Source organism: Coturnix japonica, chromosome 2 (genome assembly GCF_001577835.2).
Source record: "Coturnix japonica isolate 7356 chromosome 2, Coturnix japonica 2.1, whole genome shotgun sequence".
Classification (NCBI taxonomy): domain Eukaryota; kingdom Metazoa; phylum Chordata; class Aves; order Galliformes; family Phasianidae; genus Coturnix; species Coturnix japonica.
Window position 1 is genome coordinate 62,699,481 of NC_029517.1, and position 15,586 is coordinate 62,715,066.

General features: G+C 36.4%; 1 protein-coding gene across 8 annotated transcripts in view; it reads left to right on the top strand.

Moving 5' to 3' along the window:
- RELCH (RAB11 binding and LisH domain, coiled-coil and HEAT repeat containing) overlaps positions 1-15,586 on the top strand; it is a 70,133-nt gene extending 54,547 nt beyond the window's left edge. For 2 of the 8 annotated variants that reach the window (XM_015854512.2, XM_015854517.2), the window contains 8 exons: positions 3,517-3,599; positions 4,513-4,576; positions 6,214-6,352; positions 7,162-7,278; positions 7,750-7,838; positions 9,989-10,059; positions 10,212-10,274; positions 13,767-15,586. In XM_015854512.2, the coding sequence (XP_015709998.1) occupies positions 3,517-3,599; positions 4,513-4,576; positions 6,214-6,352; positions 7,162-7,278; positions 7,750-7,838; positions 9,989-10,059; positions 10,212-10,274; positions 13,767-13,887 (747 nt within the window). In that variant the 3' untranslated portion in view covers positions 13,888-15,586. Of the gene's footprint in view, positions 1-3,516; positions 3,600-4,255; positions 4,339-4,512; positions 4,577-6,213; positions 6,353-7,161; positions 7,279-7,749; positions 7,839-9,988; positions 10,060-10,211; positions 10,275-13,766 lie in introns of those variants that run through there. The other 6 variants (XM_015854519.2, XM_015854514.1, XM_015854513.2 and 3 more) reach the window with 5 other exon arrangements.

Sequence of the window (15,586 nt, forward strand, 5' to 3'; positions counted from 1 at the left end):
GTGACATCTGAACTTCCTTCTAGTTCTTTTCTGAAATGGCAGTATATTTTTAAACACTGATTCAGATGAAATAGACACATTCATAAAAATTATGCGTGACTTAATTAAGTTGTGTACTGTGTGATGGGGCAGAAGTTGTACAGTTGTTTATCTGTTGTGTTCTTCAGCACATCCCATCATGTAATTTGTCATTAGCCACTTGCATGATGTTTCTGTGGTGACTGTGTATATGTTCTTTGATCAACTGCTGACTTCACTGTTGCATTCTGATTACTGCATGCTGAAAAACATTTTCAGATGAAAATGAATTTCATGGCAAAGTTGTGTTCAAACCAGAACAAAATACATCATCAAATGTGTTTGCTTAGGTCTGTAGGTAAACGTAAGTGTCTCTCTTGTTTTAAGTGTGTTTTAACATTTGTTATTGTTATTTAAAAGCTAGCAATTTTCAGTGCCTTTTTCAGTATACAAATAGCGCACCTGTAACTCCAACAAGTTTTCACTGGCACCAAATGGAGCGGTAAAAATGTCAATTTTTACAAAAAATAAATAAATTGGTCAAATATGGGATTTCTTAATATGCCACAATGTGACAACTTCATCTTTTTATTTGGAACAGATTTAGAGATGATTTAGACTGTTAAATTTAACCAGTAAGCTTCTTATTTCCACGCCATGTTCCTCTTCATCAAGTGTTAATAAGAAAAGGCATACCAAAAGACTGGGACATACACAAGTTGCTGAACAAAGAGCATCTTTTCTTCGTATTTTTGAGAGTAATTTTTTATAATCAAATTCCATTTTCTTTGATTTTCTTTACATTTCTGTTAAGCTTGACTCACTTGGTGGTTAGCTTTGCTTTTGACCTCTAAGTGAGGTTGTATCCATTTCCGAAAACAAATCCCAGGTCTGCCTTGAGGAAGGAAGTGCTTAACTCTGCCATTAGTTTACTGCAACTCTGCAAGTCATTGCAGATAAGGCGCTACACAGTGGCTTTCAGATGTACTGTGTGACTTCCCTTGAATGTGTCCAACTTTGTGGGCTTTTTTCCCTTGTAAAAAGGAGATGGCAATTTTAGTCACCCATAAAACATTCCTTAGTTTGTTTAAAATACAAGTGCATGGCTTATATTTCATATTTGTAAAAATATTGTTTTCTTTTTTGTGTAATCATTAGCTCGATACATTAAAAAACTTCAGTTAATACAAGCTATTGTCTTGGTTGCAATTTATTTTCTACTGCAAATTGATTATTTTGGCTTAGTTCTGCATGCTTTCTAATATATTTCAGTTTTTGCTACTTCATAGGCAACTTCATTGAAGACATTTTTCTCACTTGAAAACTGACTTTTCCTATGTTGCCACTTTGTAGCTGCAGTCTACGTATTTATAAGTGACAGTATGTGAATTTTGGAAGTCTGCAATAGGAGGAGATGGTAGTAGTTCATTTTATTTTGGAGGATTCCTTCATGTGAGGAATTTTTGATGTCTCAGAGATTATTCACTGGCAAAGCACAGCAATTCTCTCATAAGACAGACGGTAATGATTAGATAATAAGATAGAAGAGTGTGTCATGAGCTGGACAGCTATACGTGTACTGCAATGTTTTAGAGCAGTACAGTGATCTGCAGGAGCTCGGGGACTGCTGTGATTTAGGCCTGCCAGATCATGTTATGAAACCCTTACCAGTCTGTTCTGGACTGGAAGAACATAAGTGATTTATAGCCAGTGTATTTTTGCTTGCCCTTGGGGACAGGAAACTCTGTGCTATGGTTTTTAAGGTGTGGTGTATATGAAGTAATGAACATGCATTCCTCGGTAAGAATCGAAAGAGGATAAAACTTTGTGTAGTCTGTCTCACTGTAGCCTTAGATGCTGCAACGTGGCTTTCCCCATCCAGCTGTTTCCTTTGTGCCTGTGCATTAATGTTTTCTGTCAGTAGTTTCCCATTTGAATGTTGATGCAAACAGATTTGACTGCTGCTGGTTTGAACAATGAAGCGTGTAGCTGAGTTACAAGCATTGTTGGTCTGTTCAAGGTTAGGAACTCTTTTCTTCAGAGTGACTCTTAAATGATGATACATGCTTTTATTTTATTTAAGACATAATGATGCTATTTACCATGCTTTACCAAGATTTGAAGTGCAGCAGCCCACATAGTGGTGGAGCTGAGATCATTCTAAAATGTTTGCTACTGTAAATAATTATGGGCTGTATGAATATTAAAATGTACTACAGTAGCTGACATTGCTAATACATTGTGAATTATGAGTGTAGGAAGCTGCAGCTTTCTACTTCTGAGTATTTTGCAGCAGTAGTGCTTACACAGCTTAATAATTCTCACCCCTGTGCTTCCTTGTCCGGTCACTATTTGTAAGAGCATGATATGTTCACAGCATCTGTATACATACACACAGATGTGCACACACAAATATTGCTTAGTAGATATCACTGTTTTATATAGCAAGTCTGGAAAGTCAGGCTCCTTGCAGTCTTTCATAATGTTCATGTTTTAAATTCAATCCATAACATTGGAATGCTCAAACAAATAGCATAATGTGAAACTCCAGTTAGAGAGTAACTACTGCCTGGTTTTAGCACTGCATAATACAGTAAGCGATGCTAGTTTCTCTATGCCATATCTGGATCTTGCATGTTCTCATGACACTTCTGGAGAATAAGAAAAGAATCCTAATTAGTGTTCGTGGCAGAATATGAGTTGTTAGAATACGGCTTAAATAGTGAGACCGTATTTCAAATTTCACTCAGAACTCACTAACCAACCATTTATTCCTGTGCATCGAAACAGCAAGTGTATGCAGCCTTTCTTACGTGAGATACAAGACAAAAGTGCAAAGGCTTTCTTTTTTGAACTCATGCAGATTTTAATGCAGATCCATTTTCTACCTGCATAGACCAGCTTGAGTTTTTACACATATAGACTGCTTGGATGGACGTTAAATCTAAAGTAGTTCATCGTGACTTTGAGGAAAGCTTAGTGGCCCCTGGGGAGGTACTTTCTGTCATTTAGTGATGCCTGGAAGGTGTCACTCAGTGCTGGAAAACCACATGTATTTGGCCTGACTAAAGAAATCTTTGCTTGTGACAGTCTTCACGTACAGTAACTTAGGCCTTTCCACTGATGTAGAATACCATTCAGACTAGACTGTCGAACTCTTATTGGCATCATGTTAGTATTTTAACAGGTTTGAATTATGCCACATAAATTACTTGCTAAACTATCTAGAGTTTTAGTTACAAAATAGCTGAAAGCAGAGCAATCAACTTTATGTCATTAAATTTGTCAGGTTTGTGCTGATGACCAGACCACTTCAGCTTTCTTCATGCCTTTGCATATATGAAGCACTAGTGTAGCAGTATTGCTTAGCTTCTAATTTTGGTTTGCTTTTTGTGTTTTTTCTTTCTCTCTCTTGGTTGTGCCGTTCTTCTTCCCATGATACTGTGCTCGCTCTTTCCGTGCATCACCTGTGATACCCCCCCTGCTCCGACCATTCAGCTGTTGGTGAAGGGGGTACATGAAACTCTGGTAGCTCAGAGAGTTGTTCCTGCTCTCATTACTCTCTCCAGTGACCCTGAAATGTAAGTTTTCTGACTGTCTTGTACACCTAGCATCCCTCTTAATGCTTAGGAAGAAATAACCATCAATTGTGTTTGTTATCCTAGCTGAAAAAAAAAGTCATTTGTCTGTAATCACAAAGGTTTATTGCAATACCTTGAACTAAAGAGGATTAAATTGCTGAATAAATTTTAAATAGAAAACTAAATCAGTGTTATTATATATATATATGTATATATATATTATATAAAGTTATACTTTCAGTTTTGAAATTTGCTTAAATCATTTCTAGCAGAAAGCCGCATATCAATGTGTTCTGCAACTCTACCAGTTACATTACTTAAAATTAAACATGGCAGTATCAGAATGTGACATAGCCTTGCGAGTACTTAAATTCTGAAAGAATACCTTAATATTTCAATTCTTGGACGTGTTTGTGCTATATATATTCTGATGTGATATTTCTTTCGAGTTAAGGAGGGATGCTTTGCTAATCTCACTAACAGGTTATTACCAATAAATGCTAGAGCATGATGTGTCTTAATCATTTTAATGTAACGTGTGGTGACTAAACCAAGATAAATTCCAAGAGTCTGCCTGCCCATCCTCAGCCACAGCTAATCCAGTTCTCCTTCCAGTTTACCAAACCATTTTTTATTGCATGTTGACTGGTTTACAGCTGACTCTTCGAGGCATGAGTGAAGCATTAGTTGACAAGCGGGTTGCACCGGCTCTTGTTACCTTGTCCAGTGATCCTGAATTGTGAGTTTCAGATTGAGACATTGAGTTAATCTTGTCTTTTTCCTGGTCTGCTTTTTTTGTTTTGTTATCATTAGAAACTAATGTAATTTAAAGCACTAATCTTTGAGTTTTGCTCTGTTTTTAACCAATTTTATTCTCTAATGCTCAATTAAAGATAAAATTTTTCTGTTGTAGTTCAGTGAGGATTGCAACAATTCCTGCTTTTGGGACTATCATGGAAACTGTTACACAACGAGAGGTAACAGTGCTATTATCATCCCTTGTTTCGCAGTAAAAGAAGTGGGAGATTTTATGATATGTTCAGTAACTTAATAATTAACTTTGGGGGGGAAAAAAGGATTAAAAAATATTTGTAAATCATTTTGTTGTTGTTGTTTCTTTGTCTAAAATGCTTCCTGGTTTTGCAGTGGTCATTTTTAGTTGGTTGGTTTGTATTGTTGTTTTTTTCCTTTGTTTTTTCACTTGTTTTGTGTTTAAAAATCACACAAGCCCTCTTACAACTTAGAAAGACATTTACTTATAAATATCAAGGTAAACATTTAAGAAAATAAAGATATGTAGAGGTAGAGGCCTATGCTAGAAGATGAAAAAACATGAATAAAATATTTTCCTTGGACAGTCAGTTAAGAAATCTAAATCCATTATTTCTAAATTAAATTGGCAGCTTAACTTTAATGCGCTTATCAAAAAGTTGTGGTGGTAATCATTTGCCTCCACGTGAATATATGATACCATTTTTAGATTGCACAGGATATCATGCTTGGCTTCCAACTGCTTTAGGAGGGCACAGATCACTTGAAGTTCATATCACATCTGCTGGTACTCTGCAGCCATCTCGGATAGCTCATGACATCCAAGATGACGTTAAAAGAAATTATAGAGAAGTAACTGAAGTGATCCTTGAGAATAACGTAGATCTGCACTGTCTGCTTGTTTCTTAAATGATGAAACTTTGCTAATAGATCAGAATTCTGAAAAAGACACTGGACATTCTGCTCTAAATAGTAGAAATGCTGTGCTTTGTTTTACGTAATAGTTGAACAATCACATTTCTTTGTAAAGTCCCCGCAACATTCTGCAGAGCTTGCATTCTTCCTGTAATCTCAATATGTTCTAAAAGAATGTGCTTGAGGAAATGTGACTAATAAGTCTGTGATGACTCACAAGTACTTGGAAGGTGGATAAGTTACCATTTTGTAGCTTGGATTGCATGCCTATAATCAGTTTGGAAAGAATATGATTTTGTTACCACACAAATTACCGTATTCAATGCACTATTTATAATAAACTTCAGAGTACAGAAGTGACAGCTGCTTCCAAAATGGATTAGAAAAGGTTACTTTAACAACTGTGAATGCAAATTAAATGTTTGTCTATAAATCTTAGACGTATTTATATTTTATTGTTTCTGTTTTTCTAGCCTTTAGAACCTTTTCTAATTCCCTTGATTTTGAGATGCTTATCAATCTTCCTTCTGCAGAAATAAAGGACACTTTTGAGATGCATTACAAAGAAACTTGTGTGAACTCAATGCTATTTAAACAGGCAAACTGCAAAGATGTCAATAATGAGGGAAGTTACAGTAGGTAAAAAAAAAAAAAAGAGATTATCAAAACCAAGCAAACTTCAGGAAGAGACTGGCTCTATGGGAGCACATGTATAGTGGTTAAGGATAGATTAGAATAAAACACTGTTAAGTTTTTAAAACATGGAACTGCAACCAAAGAGGTTGGAACATTCTGTCAGAAAAGACTGTAAGTTAACAGAAAATGTAAGGCTTATCTGACATATGTAAGCTTTATAGACATACTCTGAGCTTAATGATTTCTAACTTCTTCCCTCTTTATTGTACTTATTTCTTTGTTAATACTTAAGCTTCTGGAAAGGGTAAAAATGCAGCTAGCATCCTTCCTGGAGGACCCTCAATATCAAGATCAACATTCTCTTCATACAGAAATCATAAAAACATTTGGAAGAGTTGGACCTAATGCCGAGCCCAGATTTAGAGATGAATGTAAGTTGCATTGGTGGGAGGATGTTTTCTTCTTCTTTCTGTCCCAAAGCTAATCATTGGCTGGTTACATTGATTTTTGTCATTACCAAAAAGTTAATGAAAACACTTTTGTATTCAGAGCTTGGTGTGCCCCTGTGTCCCCATTTTTATGTTGATTTTTGACCTTGCCAATAAAATTTTCACTTCACCTAACACTGATGTCCATCAGAACACAGGCATTCAGCAACTTTGCCTTTTTTTATTTTTTTTTTAATTATTTGACATGTAAAATGATATTCCCTCTTCACCCCAGCCTCTCTCACATGATAAATATGAATAATCCCAGATTAACAAGACAGGGTTGTAGGGTTTTGTTTTGTTTTTTTCCCATGGCCCTGTAATGTGAAGCAAAATGACGAACAAAGCTCATTTTTAGATTGTCTAATGATGCTTGTAAACAAAATGTGAAGACCTATCATACCCACAGTTGTAGGTAGCTAGTTTAGTATGCTAAACTCTTTAGCAGAAACATACTTTAGATGCCTTTATCAGCAGGGGAATAATAACTTCACAAAATGTTTTCTGTAATGGTTGCTACTCTGAGGTTCCTTTTTTATTTTGGATATTCTTATTACAGTTTTATTTCAAGTTTGCATTAGTCAATTAAATTTGCATGAGCAGTCCTATCAAAAGCCATTATTTACATCTTTTATCCCATGTTGATGTGTGATGGTTCACATGACTGCAATTACCACTTAACAACTTCTTAATGCTAATCAAGTCTATAGAAAAGCTTTTTCAAATACTTACTCTAGAATTTGCTTTTACAGTTGTTATTCCACACTTGCACAAATTAGCCTTGGTCAACAACCAGCAGTCTGTGGATTCTAAGAGACTGGACATTGCTACCCACCTGTTTGAAGCCTACAGTGCTCTTTCCTGTTGCTGTATCCTTTTATAAGACAAAGATTAGTTGAGTCTGTTATAGGGGGAGAATTCACTAGGTTTGGGTTTGAATGTGGGATCTCAAGTATGATCTGCTCAGTATAAAGATGTGATTTTCACAGAAGGTAGAAGTTGGTAGAAGTTGTAAGTGCTTTCAAAAAAAATAAATCCCTTGATCTTAGTAATTTAAACTGTACCTCTAGGTGAATATGTATGTGTGTTTATTTATGTGTGTGCATATATATATATATATATGAAAAAATCATATCTCATGCAAAATATGTGAAGTTAAATGTGCTTCAGACATCTTTTTTGTTTGTTGAGAAGTATCAAACACTGTCTTCTTGGGTATCACTGCTGTAGCTTGTCTCTGTGTTCTGCAGAACAAAATTGTATAGAATCAGAAGAGAGAAAAAGAGACATACATAATTTCAAAAGGCCATCTTTTAATTCCTTAACAACTCGTTTTTCAGTTATTTCAGAGGATTTAATGGTCAATCACTTTTTACCAGGACTTAAGTGTTTACGAATTGACATGGAACATCTCTCACCAGAGCATGAGGTGAGCAGCAGTGTTTATTGAGTATGAGATGGAAGTGGCAATACAAGTTAAAATGTTATGGTATTTAAAACTAGAAGTTAAGAAGAGCCACTCATAAAGAGTAGCACAACATACAGCATTAAGGGGTTTGGAACAAGGGATAATACCCATCATGTAAAATCTTCTAGAATATAATTTTAGGCTGAGTAACTGCAAAGAAATACTGAAAGGTCAGAAATGCAAGTAGACTCTTCTACTTTCAGTTTCTACAGACTGAAGAAAAATAGAATGTTTTTATGATCTTGTTTTTCATTGAAGCAAGAGAATACTCAAGTACGTAGCCACAGTATGTCCAAGGAAATAGAAATGACGAAATACAGGAGGTGCCTCTGAACATGAGGAAACACTTCTCACTGTGAGGGTGACCAAGCACTGGTCCCAGAGAGGCCATGGATTCTCCTTGGAAGTATTCTAAAGTACATAGTCTGGGTGGCCCTGCTGGAGCAGAGATTGGACCAGATGGCATCCCATAAGTAGACAGCACAACACGGCAGCTGTGAAGATTTTCTCTAGTAAATGAAGTTTCAGAAAGTAGTAAAAGAGAAGAGGTAGCTAGAAAAGCTAATTTGAGAAACTTGAACATTTTGAGCTTATGCCTGTCTTTTTTGCAAGTAGTTAAGGTTGATGAACAATGATAGGGATTGATGTGTAAAAATGAAGCTGACAATAAGTAATTTGGTTGCATCCTGGGGAAAGATTGACAGACTGAATGCTTCAAGTGATGGAGGCAGAAATTCAGTCAGAGTGTACAAAGAAAGGTCTTTCTATATGAGTGTGTATTATTTTGAAGGTTAATAATGTTCTTCCGGGATTATTTCTTTGTTTGCAAAGTGACTTAATTCAAACTATACTGTATTCTCCACAAGTCCTAAATTCTTATACTCAGTTACAAAATCCCTTCTTCCAGTTGCGTTTTTAGTCTACTGATCTACAGTCTTATTGTTCCCTTTGTGTTATGTTATTGTTACACCATTTATGGTTTGTGGAACTGAGGGTGAACTAATTTGAAGGACTTTAAGAACTTAGAGGGAAAAAATATGGTTTCAGGGGGCATTCAGATGCAGCAATAGTGGTCTAAGCATCCACCAAATGCAGCTTAATACTCTGTATTCAGGGAGAATTGGGAGATGAGTTGTGAAGTCTAAGAATATACCTGAAAGCTGCAGCAGACAAAAATTGGATTTAGCTTAATTTTCTTTGTTCTGTCATACTGACTAACGAGGTAAAAATATTAATGCTTCATTTTGTATCGTAATTAATGAAACTTCTAAGATTTGCAGGCCTAGTCAGTTCGAAATTAAAACAAAAGAGCCTATGTGATTCAGTTTGAGTCTTATAGCCAGAGGAGGAACTGAAAGCTTAAATAGGTTTTAAATAATTAAATAACAGAAGATCAGGAGCGGTTTTTATCATGTTGTTCCTCACTGTGACTGATTATCTTCAGGCATTATTCCAAGAGACCTGTGAGACTCAGTTAGTTCCAATGTCTGTCTTTCACACAGGGAAGTTTAGACAAAAAATATTCTGTGGAAACCTTTAATACTGGAACTGCTAAAGTAAAATTTTAAGATCTTGATTCATTCAAACTTTGTAAGATGTCAGTGAAACAATATTTCATGTTTGCTTTAGCACTTCCTTTCCATTAAGATATTGCCTCCACACACCATCATTTTTTCCTTTCATTGCTTTTATATATCGTGATGGTAATTACAAGAGTTTTAAAATGTACTAAAAAATAGGGAGCACATGGATGTATATAAAAGCCAATTGCTAATGAATAAAACTACTGCTTTAAAAAAAGGGAAGATATGGAGATGTATAACAGAAGTATGTTCAGTTCGACCCTATTTAAAAATAAATAGTGGGGGATGGGAAGGAGTTCTGAACTCTTGTAGCTGGTTCAAAAACCTTTTCTTCCTTAAAGTTCTTTGAATGGTTTTGTTGTTTCTAGCCACAAGGCATTATCAAATACTTGCAAGTTAAATGCACTTCACAAACAGGAGAATCTTCTAAAACTGTTCTGCTGGTGTCAGAATTACTTGGGGAGCAGATTTGGTGCCAATTGTTGATGTAAAAGAAAAAACATCCTATGTCTTCCTTATGTGCTCTAGGTTATTTTAAGCTCCATGATAAAAGAGTGTGAACAGAAAGTGGAAAATAAGACCGTCCAAGAACCACAAGGGTAAGACTGCCACTTCTCTTTTTTTCTGTGCCTCCAGCATAATGTTCTGTAAAGTGTCTTCCATAATGGTGTCCAGTGATTGTGACTAGAAATACTGCACTAATGCTCATCTTCGGAACTTTTATTCAGTCTGTGGTTGTTTCTGCTTCCAGCATAAAGCACAGGTCAACATGCTTCTGTTTGGATCCTAGTAATGAAGTTCCTGTTTTCCCATGGTACGTTATTTTTAGGTTTTGAACTTTAGAAAACAGTACTTGAATCTCTGTCTTGAATCTGAGTGTAGCAGTTAGACAGATTGGTATGATGGGAAAAGGTGTTTCACCAGAGGCATGATGATGGAAGGACTGGCACAATAGAATGGTGCTATGAGGGAAGAAAATTGCTTACCCAAATGAGAAGATTCTAAGTTTGTAGAGGAAAGCTCCACCAAAGAGAATCACCAACCAGAGATCCTTCCCCAGTGGCAGTCAGCCCTTAAATGGGGACTAGGAGAGGTGCAGCCAGGCTCCACCCCTTCTGGTCACACAGCTGAATTGCCTTCACCTGTGCTCTCAAGGCTGACTTGCTCCTTTCCCCAGGTGATCACTCAGCAGTTCACATGCACTGAGAAAGCAGGAGGTATACCAGAAATTAACATTAGACTTTGGAGGTGAAATAATTTTAAGACTAAAAGCATTCAAGTTCTACAACTGACTATAAATCCATAGTATCTGCTCTAGTAAGGTAGATGGTCTTTATGTAGTCATAGAAGTCCTGTCCGAGAGAAAAGAAATTCAAAACTTTTAAGACCAGGAGAATGCACTGTCATCTTCTTACTCATGAATATTGATAATACGAACTGGCATACTCCAACTGTTAGGGTATTCAGTGATGAAATACTCATTCAATACTTACTCATTGCTGTTGTGGTTTGTTTTTTTTTTTTCCTCATATCTTCACCACGTACTTGAAAAAATAGTGGTTTTTTGTCTTTATCCTTTTTGCCTTCAGTTCAAAGGAGCTTGTTGACATCTATACCTGTGTACTCCCCTATGTAGCCTCTATCCTAATCCCACCCTTTTCCTGCTCCATTCAGATTCTTCAGCAATTGTGTATTTCCTTTTCATTTTTAAAGAATGGTGAATGCTTACCTCTCTTTGAGCAACATCATCACAAACAACCTAGCAATAATGATTCCTGGCAAGAAACAAACTTAATAGTGTCCAGTATTAAACCTATCCTACTTTTTACAAGTAAACATTAGATTTATTTAGGTCTTTCCTATACCTTGCACCTTCCATGGATAGATACTCAAAAGATAGTTGTGATCAGACAGAATCAGTAGTCAGGCTTTTTGCAGATATGATACGGTTGCTGTAGGCACTCGCTAACCAAGCTGTGCTAGAACATCCCTCCACCTAAGCAGTGACTTTGACTAACAGATTGAGTCATTATAATTGGCTGTGTATATAGCAATCTATTACTCTGCAAATATTTCCTTTGCCTGGGTTCTATGAACTCATTTATTGGACTCATACAGTTAGACTCGCTGACATTCTTTCTTCATTTTTACTATTTTATTTGTAAAATAAAAAAGCCGCTAGACCTTGACTAGACTTGAAAAATACTAGAAACAGGGTACATATCTAAAAGGATAAGATAGAACTTGAGTATGCCTGATAAATGTTTTCCAAAGTAAAGTAATTCATCAAATTCTAAGCACTTTCTTGACAGCCCTTTGGGAGACTCCATTTGAAAATACTAAACGTTTCTTTGAGAATACTTATCTGAGAAACTATTTTTTCTCTCGAAGATTGTGCCAAATGTATACAATATCAAGCTGGTCTCTTTAAAGAACTTCATTAATCTTAACCCAAGGAGTTATATTATCTAACCTGTATTAACTGAATGGAAAAACCAAAGGTATCAAGCAATATGCCTTGACTGGGCAAATTCTTCTGAATTCTCAAGTTGACCAGGATTTTTTCCCTTCATTTTTATTTGCTCATACCAAAAAGCCTAGGGGCAAAGGCGATTTACTGAGTCTGTGTGCTGTCATCTCTCAGATTGTTTTAACCTATTTAGTTCAGAGAGTTGTTCTCTACATGGATACGGCTTGAATGATCAACTTTTGTTTCTTGCAGAGTTTGAACTACCTGGCTTTTGCTTATAGTAATGTAGCTGGGTCAATGCAAAAGCTCTCTACTACTTAGAATCCCACCTATGAAAATATTTTGAAACCACAGTACTATTAAGCCATTACAGACACAGATAAATGCAAATGTGATACAACTTCCAGTTTATTTTCTTTTAGAGTGCTGCAGACTGTAAGACTTGGAAAAGATTAGTCTTCTTGTTGCTTCATTCTTTCCTGGCCTTTCCTCTTCCTTTAAAGGGAGCCTATGGTTGCAGCCTTTTACTGCACAGTATTTTAGCACAGAAGAAATTACCTTTTCCTATACGCGAATCTCCTTTTCATCACTAAGCCCTTGCCAATTTCAGTTCCTGGTTTTAACCTTAAGTATATATTTGAAGAAAATTGAAATGCAACTAGGAGATAACGTACTGAAAAAAAACTTGATGCAAAAGTAAGATACTGCTTGTCATCACATCTTTGCCCTTGCTGTAAGAAAAGTTATGTCAAGTAATAGGGGATGGCAAAAAATTTATTTATTAAAAGATTAAATTTAGTCTTTCTAAGAGCTGGATCTTTTCTATAGCATTTTTTTGTTGTTGTTGTTAGACATTTTCTTCTGCAATTAACGAGATACTTAAAGCATGGGTAAAAACTCATTACAAATCGATTTTTACAAGATGTCCGGCATGAATGTTTGTTTTGACCCAGAGCTTCCCCATACAAGAGGCAGAACTCTTTGTAACCTATAATCCATCTCAACAGCAGTAAGCAATAACAAAGAACATTCTGACATTTTCATTTCTAATTTTTCTAGTCATGTAAATGCGTGGACTTTCCTATAGGAGTAATTGTTTTAGACAAGGTGTGTCAATACCTCTTTAGGTTCTGTGGCTGTTTTTAAAGACGTGAGATTCAAACAATTTGATTTCATGTTGATTTTGTTACTATATTGAAATAGGCAGTTTTTATAGTAAAAGAATTACTTTTTGGACATACTTTTAGGTAATCCAGTGCTGTAGCTCATCTAAATATTCAGTTTATAATCACAGCACAGTGGTGGAAAACATGAACCAGAGTTCCCATTCTTAATTGTTATCAAGCATGAGGACAATAGTAGACAAACTGTTTCAGAAGTCATTTCTGAAGTACCTGGTTTTCCTTAGGTTCACTCAAGCCCATGAGACAACACAGTCTGCTTAAAACTGCAGGTTTGACACCACCTGTGGGGCTTACTCTCTGAAGTGAGCTATTCTATTTTCTGAGAGTTGCCAGTGCTTGGAATGTACTGTTGTTTCAAATAATTTCCCTTGCCACACAGAGCTGTGAAGGTGGTTAAATATATATGTATATAGGAAGTAGCACGGGAAAAAATATTTTACAACAACTTCCCACTAGGACTGTTCTTGCTGCTGTGATCACTCACTGAATGGTATGCATTTGGGCTTACTGTTGGTTTTGCAGTTCTCGGTGGAGTGACCTTTTGTGCTCATGAAACCACTAACATGCCAAGACGATTCGGGCGCTTATTAAATAAGATCACAGTGTTCTTTTTGTTTGTAGTCTTATGTAACTAAACTGTTGGCTTTCCTAGCTCCATGTCCATCGCTGCGAGCCTTGTGAGTGAGGATACAAAGACCAAGTTTTTGAACAAAATGGGCCAGCTGACAACATCAGGTGCAATGTTGGCTAACGTGTTCCAGAGGAAGAAGTAAGGTGGGAAAAGGAGCCCCCAGCTAACACTAAGATGGACCTCACAGAGACTGGTTGCTGTACTTGAAGTACTTGCCTTTTAATTTCTTCTGTCTTATGTTCTTGTAGTATAATTTTATTCTAACCTCCAAAGATATTTGCACTGCTTTTGAATATCGCTGTGTATCTGTTAATTTTGGGTTAACTGTGGTTGATATAAAACTGAAATCATAGTCTGTATCAAGTCCCTGTTCTGTGTTCTCGTCTTTCCAGCATTTTTTTTTTTATATATATATATATAGTGGAAGGGTTTTGTTTTTGTTTTTTTATTCTCATTTTCCAACAGGATATCAGCAAATATCTGTATTATACATGGAGCTATTATGACGGTACTTAAAATAATGTAAATTTGAAGTCATTGTCATGAAGTAATAAAAGTGAAGATTACTTATGTATTTAAATTATGAAAGAGTAATGCAGATTTTTTTATCATGTTTCTAAAAAAGAAGAGGAGGAGCCACCAGCATTTGTCTGTGCTTCTTGGGGTGTTTTTGTAAGTATTGTGCATCTTGAATCGAGAGGAATTGCGGTATCTAATGTACAGGACTGCTTGCACTGCATCAGTCTGCAGGGAATGCTCATGTTTCAGATGCTTTATGCTGACATTGTAAATGCTGTACAAAATCCTTCAGATAAAATTCTCACACCTGTTGTGGTTTTTTTGAGGGATGATGTTTTGTTTTGTTGGAGTTTTTTGTTTTATTTTGAAGCACTTTAACAACCAGCGTACGCATTCAGAGACACCTACGCTTGAGTAAAGGACAAATGGGATAATACTAACAAATGTATAAGCTACTACATGGGTCCCAAGGCAGTACTGCAGGCAGAGTGACCTTATGCAGGAGAAAGAATGCTCTCATCTTGCACTCACTGTGCAGTTCTGTACTGTACTGTGAAAGCTGAAATTAGGAGGTTCTGTTGTTTGGTTTAAACTTCAGTTCAAATTTCATTTCAGAATATCTGAAACTAAGTTAAGGGAGTTTGACCCACACAGTTGCTTTCAAAGCATTAGCTAGACCGAAAACATACTTTACAAAAGCATTACAAGGAGTATCCTGTAATCAGATGTTCTTGTTAGCAAGGAAGCATTAAGAACCAAATCCGTTCATTTTTATGCAGCACTTATTTGGTTTTTTTCCTTTATGTCAGTGTAACCTTCTGAGAGTAAACTCAAGTGCGTGCATAAACTGGTTAAGACGTGGTAAAATGTAAAAGATGGGCATTCTCTGATACAGTGCCCTTCAGTTGGATGTATGAACATCTTTAAGGATAGCGAAGCAGAAGGAGTGGTGGGAGTAATCGCTATCTCCCAAGACAGGATATAGATGGCAGCACTTCACATAACGCCCTCAGAAGTAATGGAGGTTATCTGAGGCTTATAACTGCTTCATGTTTGTGCCCGCTGGCTCTGCATAGACGGTTGCCTGCCATGTTTGTGTTGTGACAGGGCCTGCTGCACACTTGCACACTGTCAGTCCCTTTACACTGCACTGAAACATTATTCTCAAGATTACAGACAATTCCATGCCTTCTTATTGCTTGTTACCACGAAAGTATGCTTTTAGCAGACTGACTGTCAAATGGAGACATTCCTGAGGAATGGGAAGTGGTGATGTTTCCTCTCTATTGTTCCATTGTCAATAAAAAGTTTTGTATACCTGC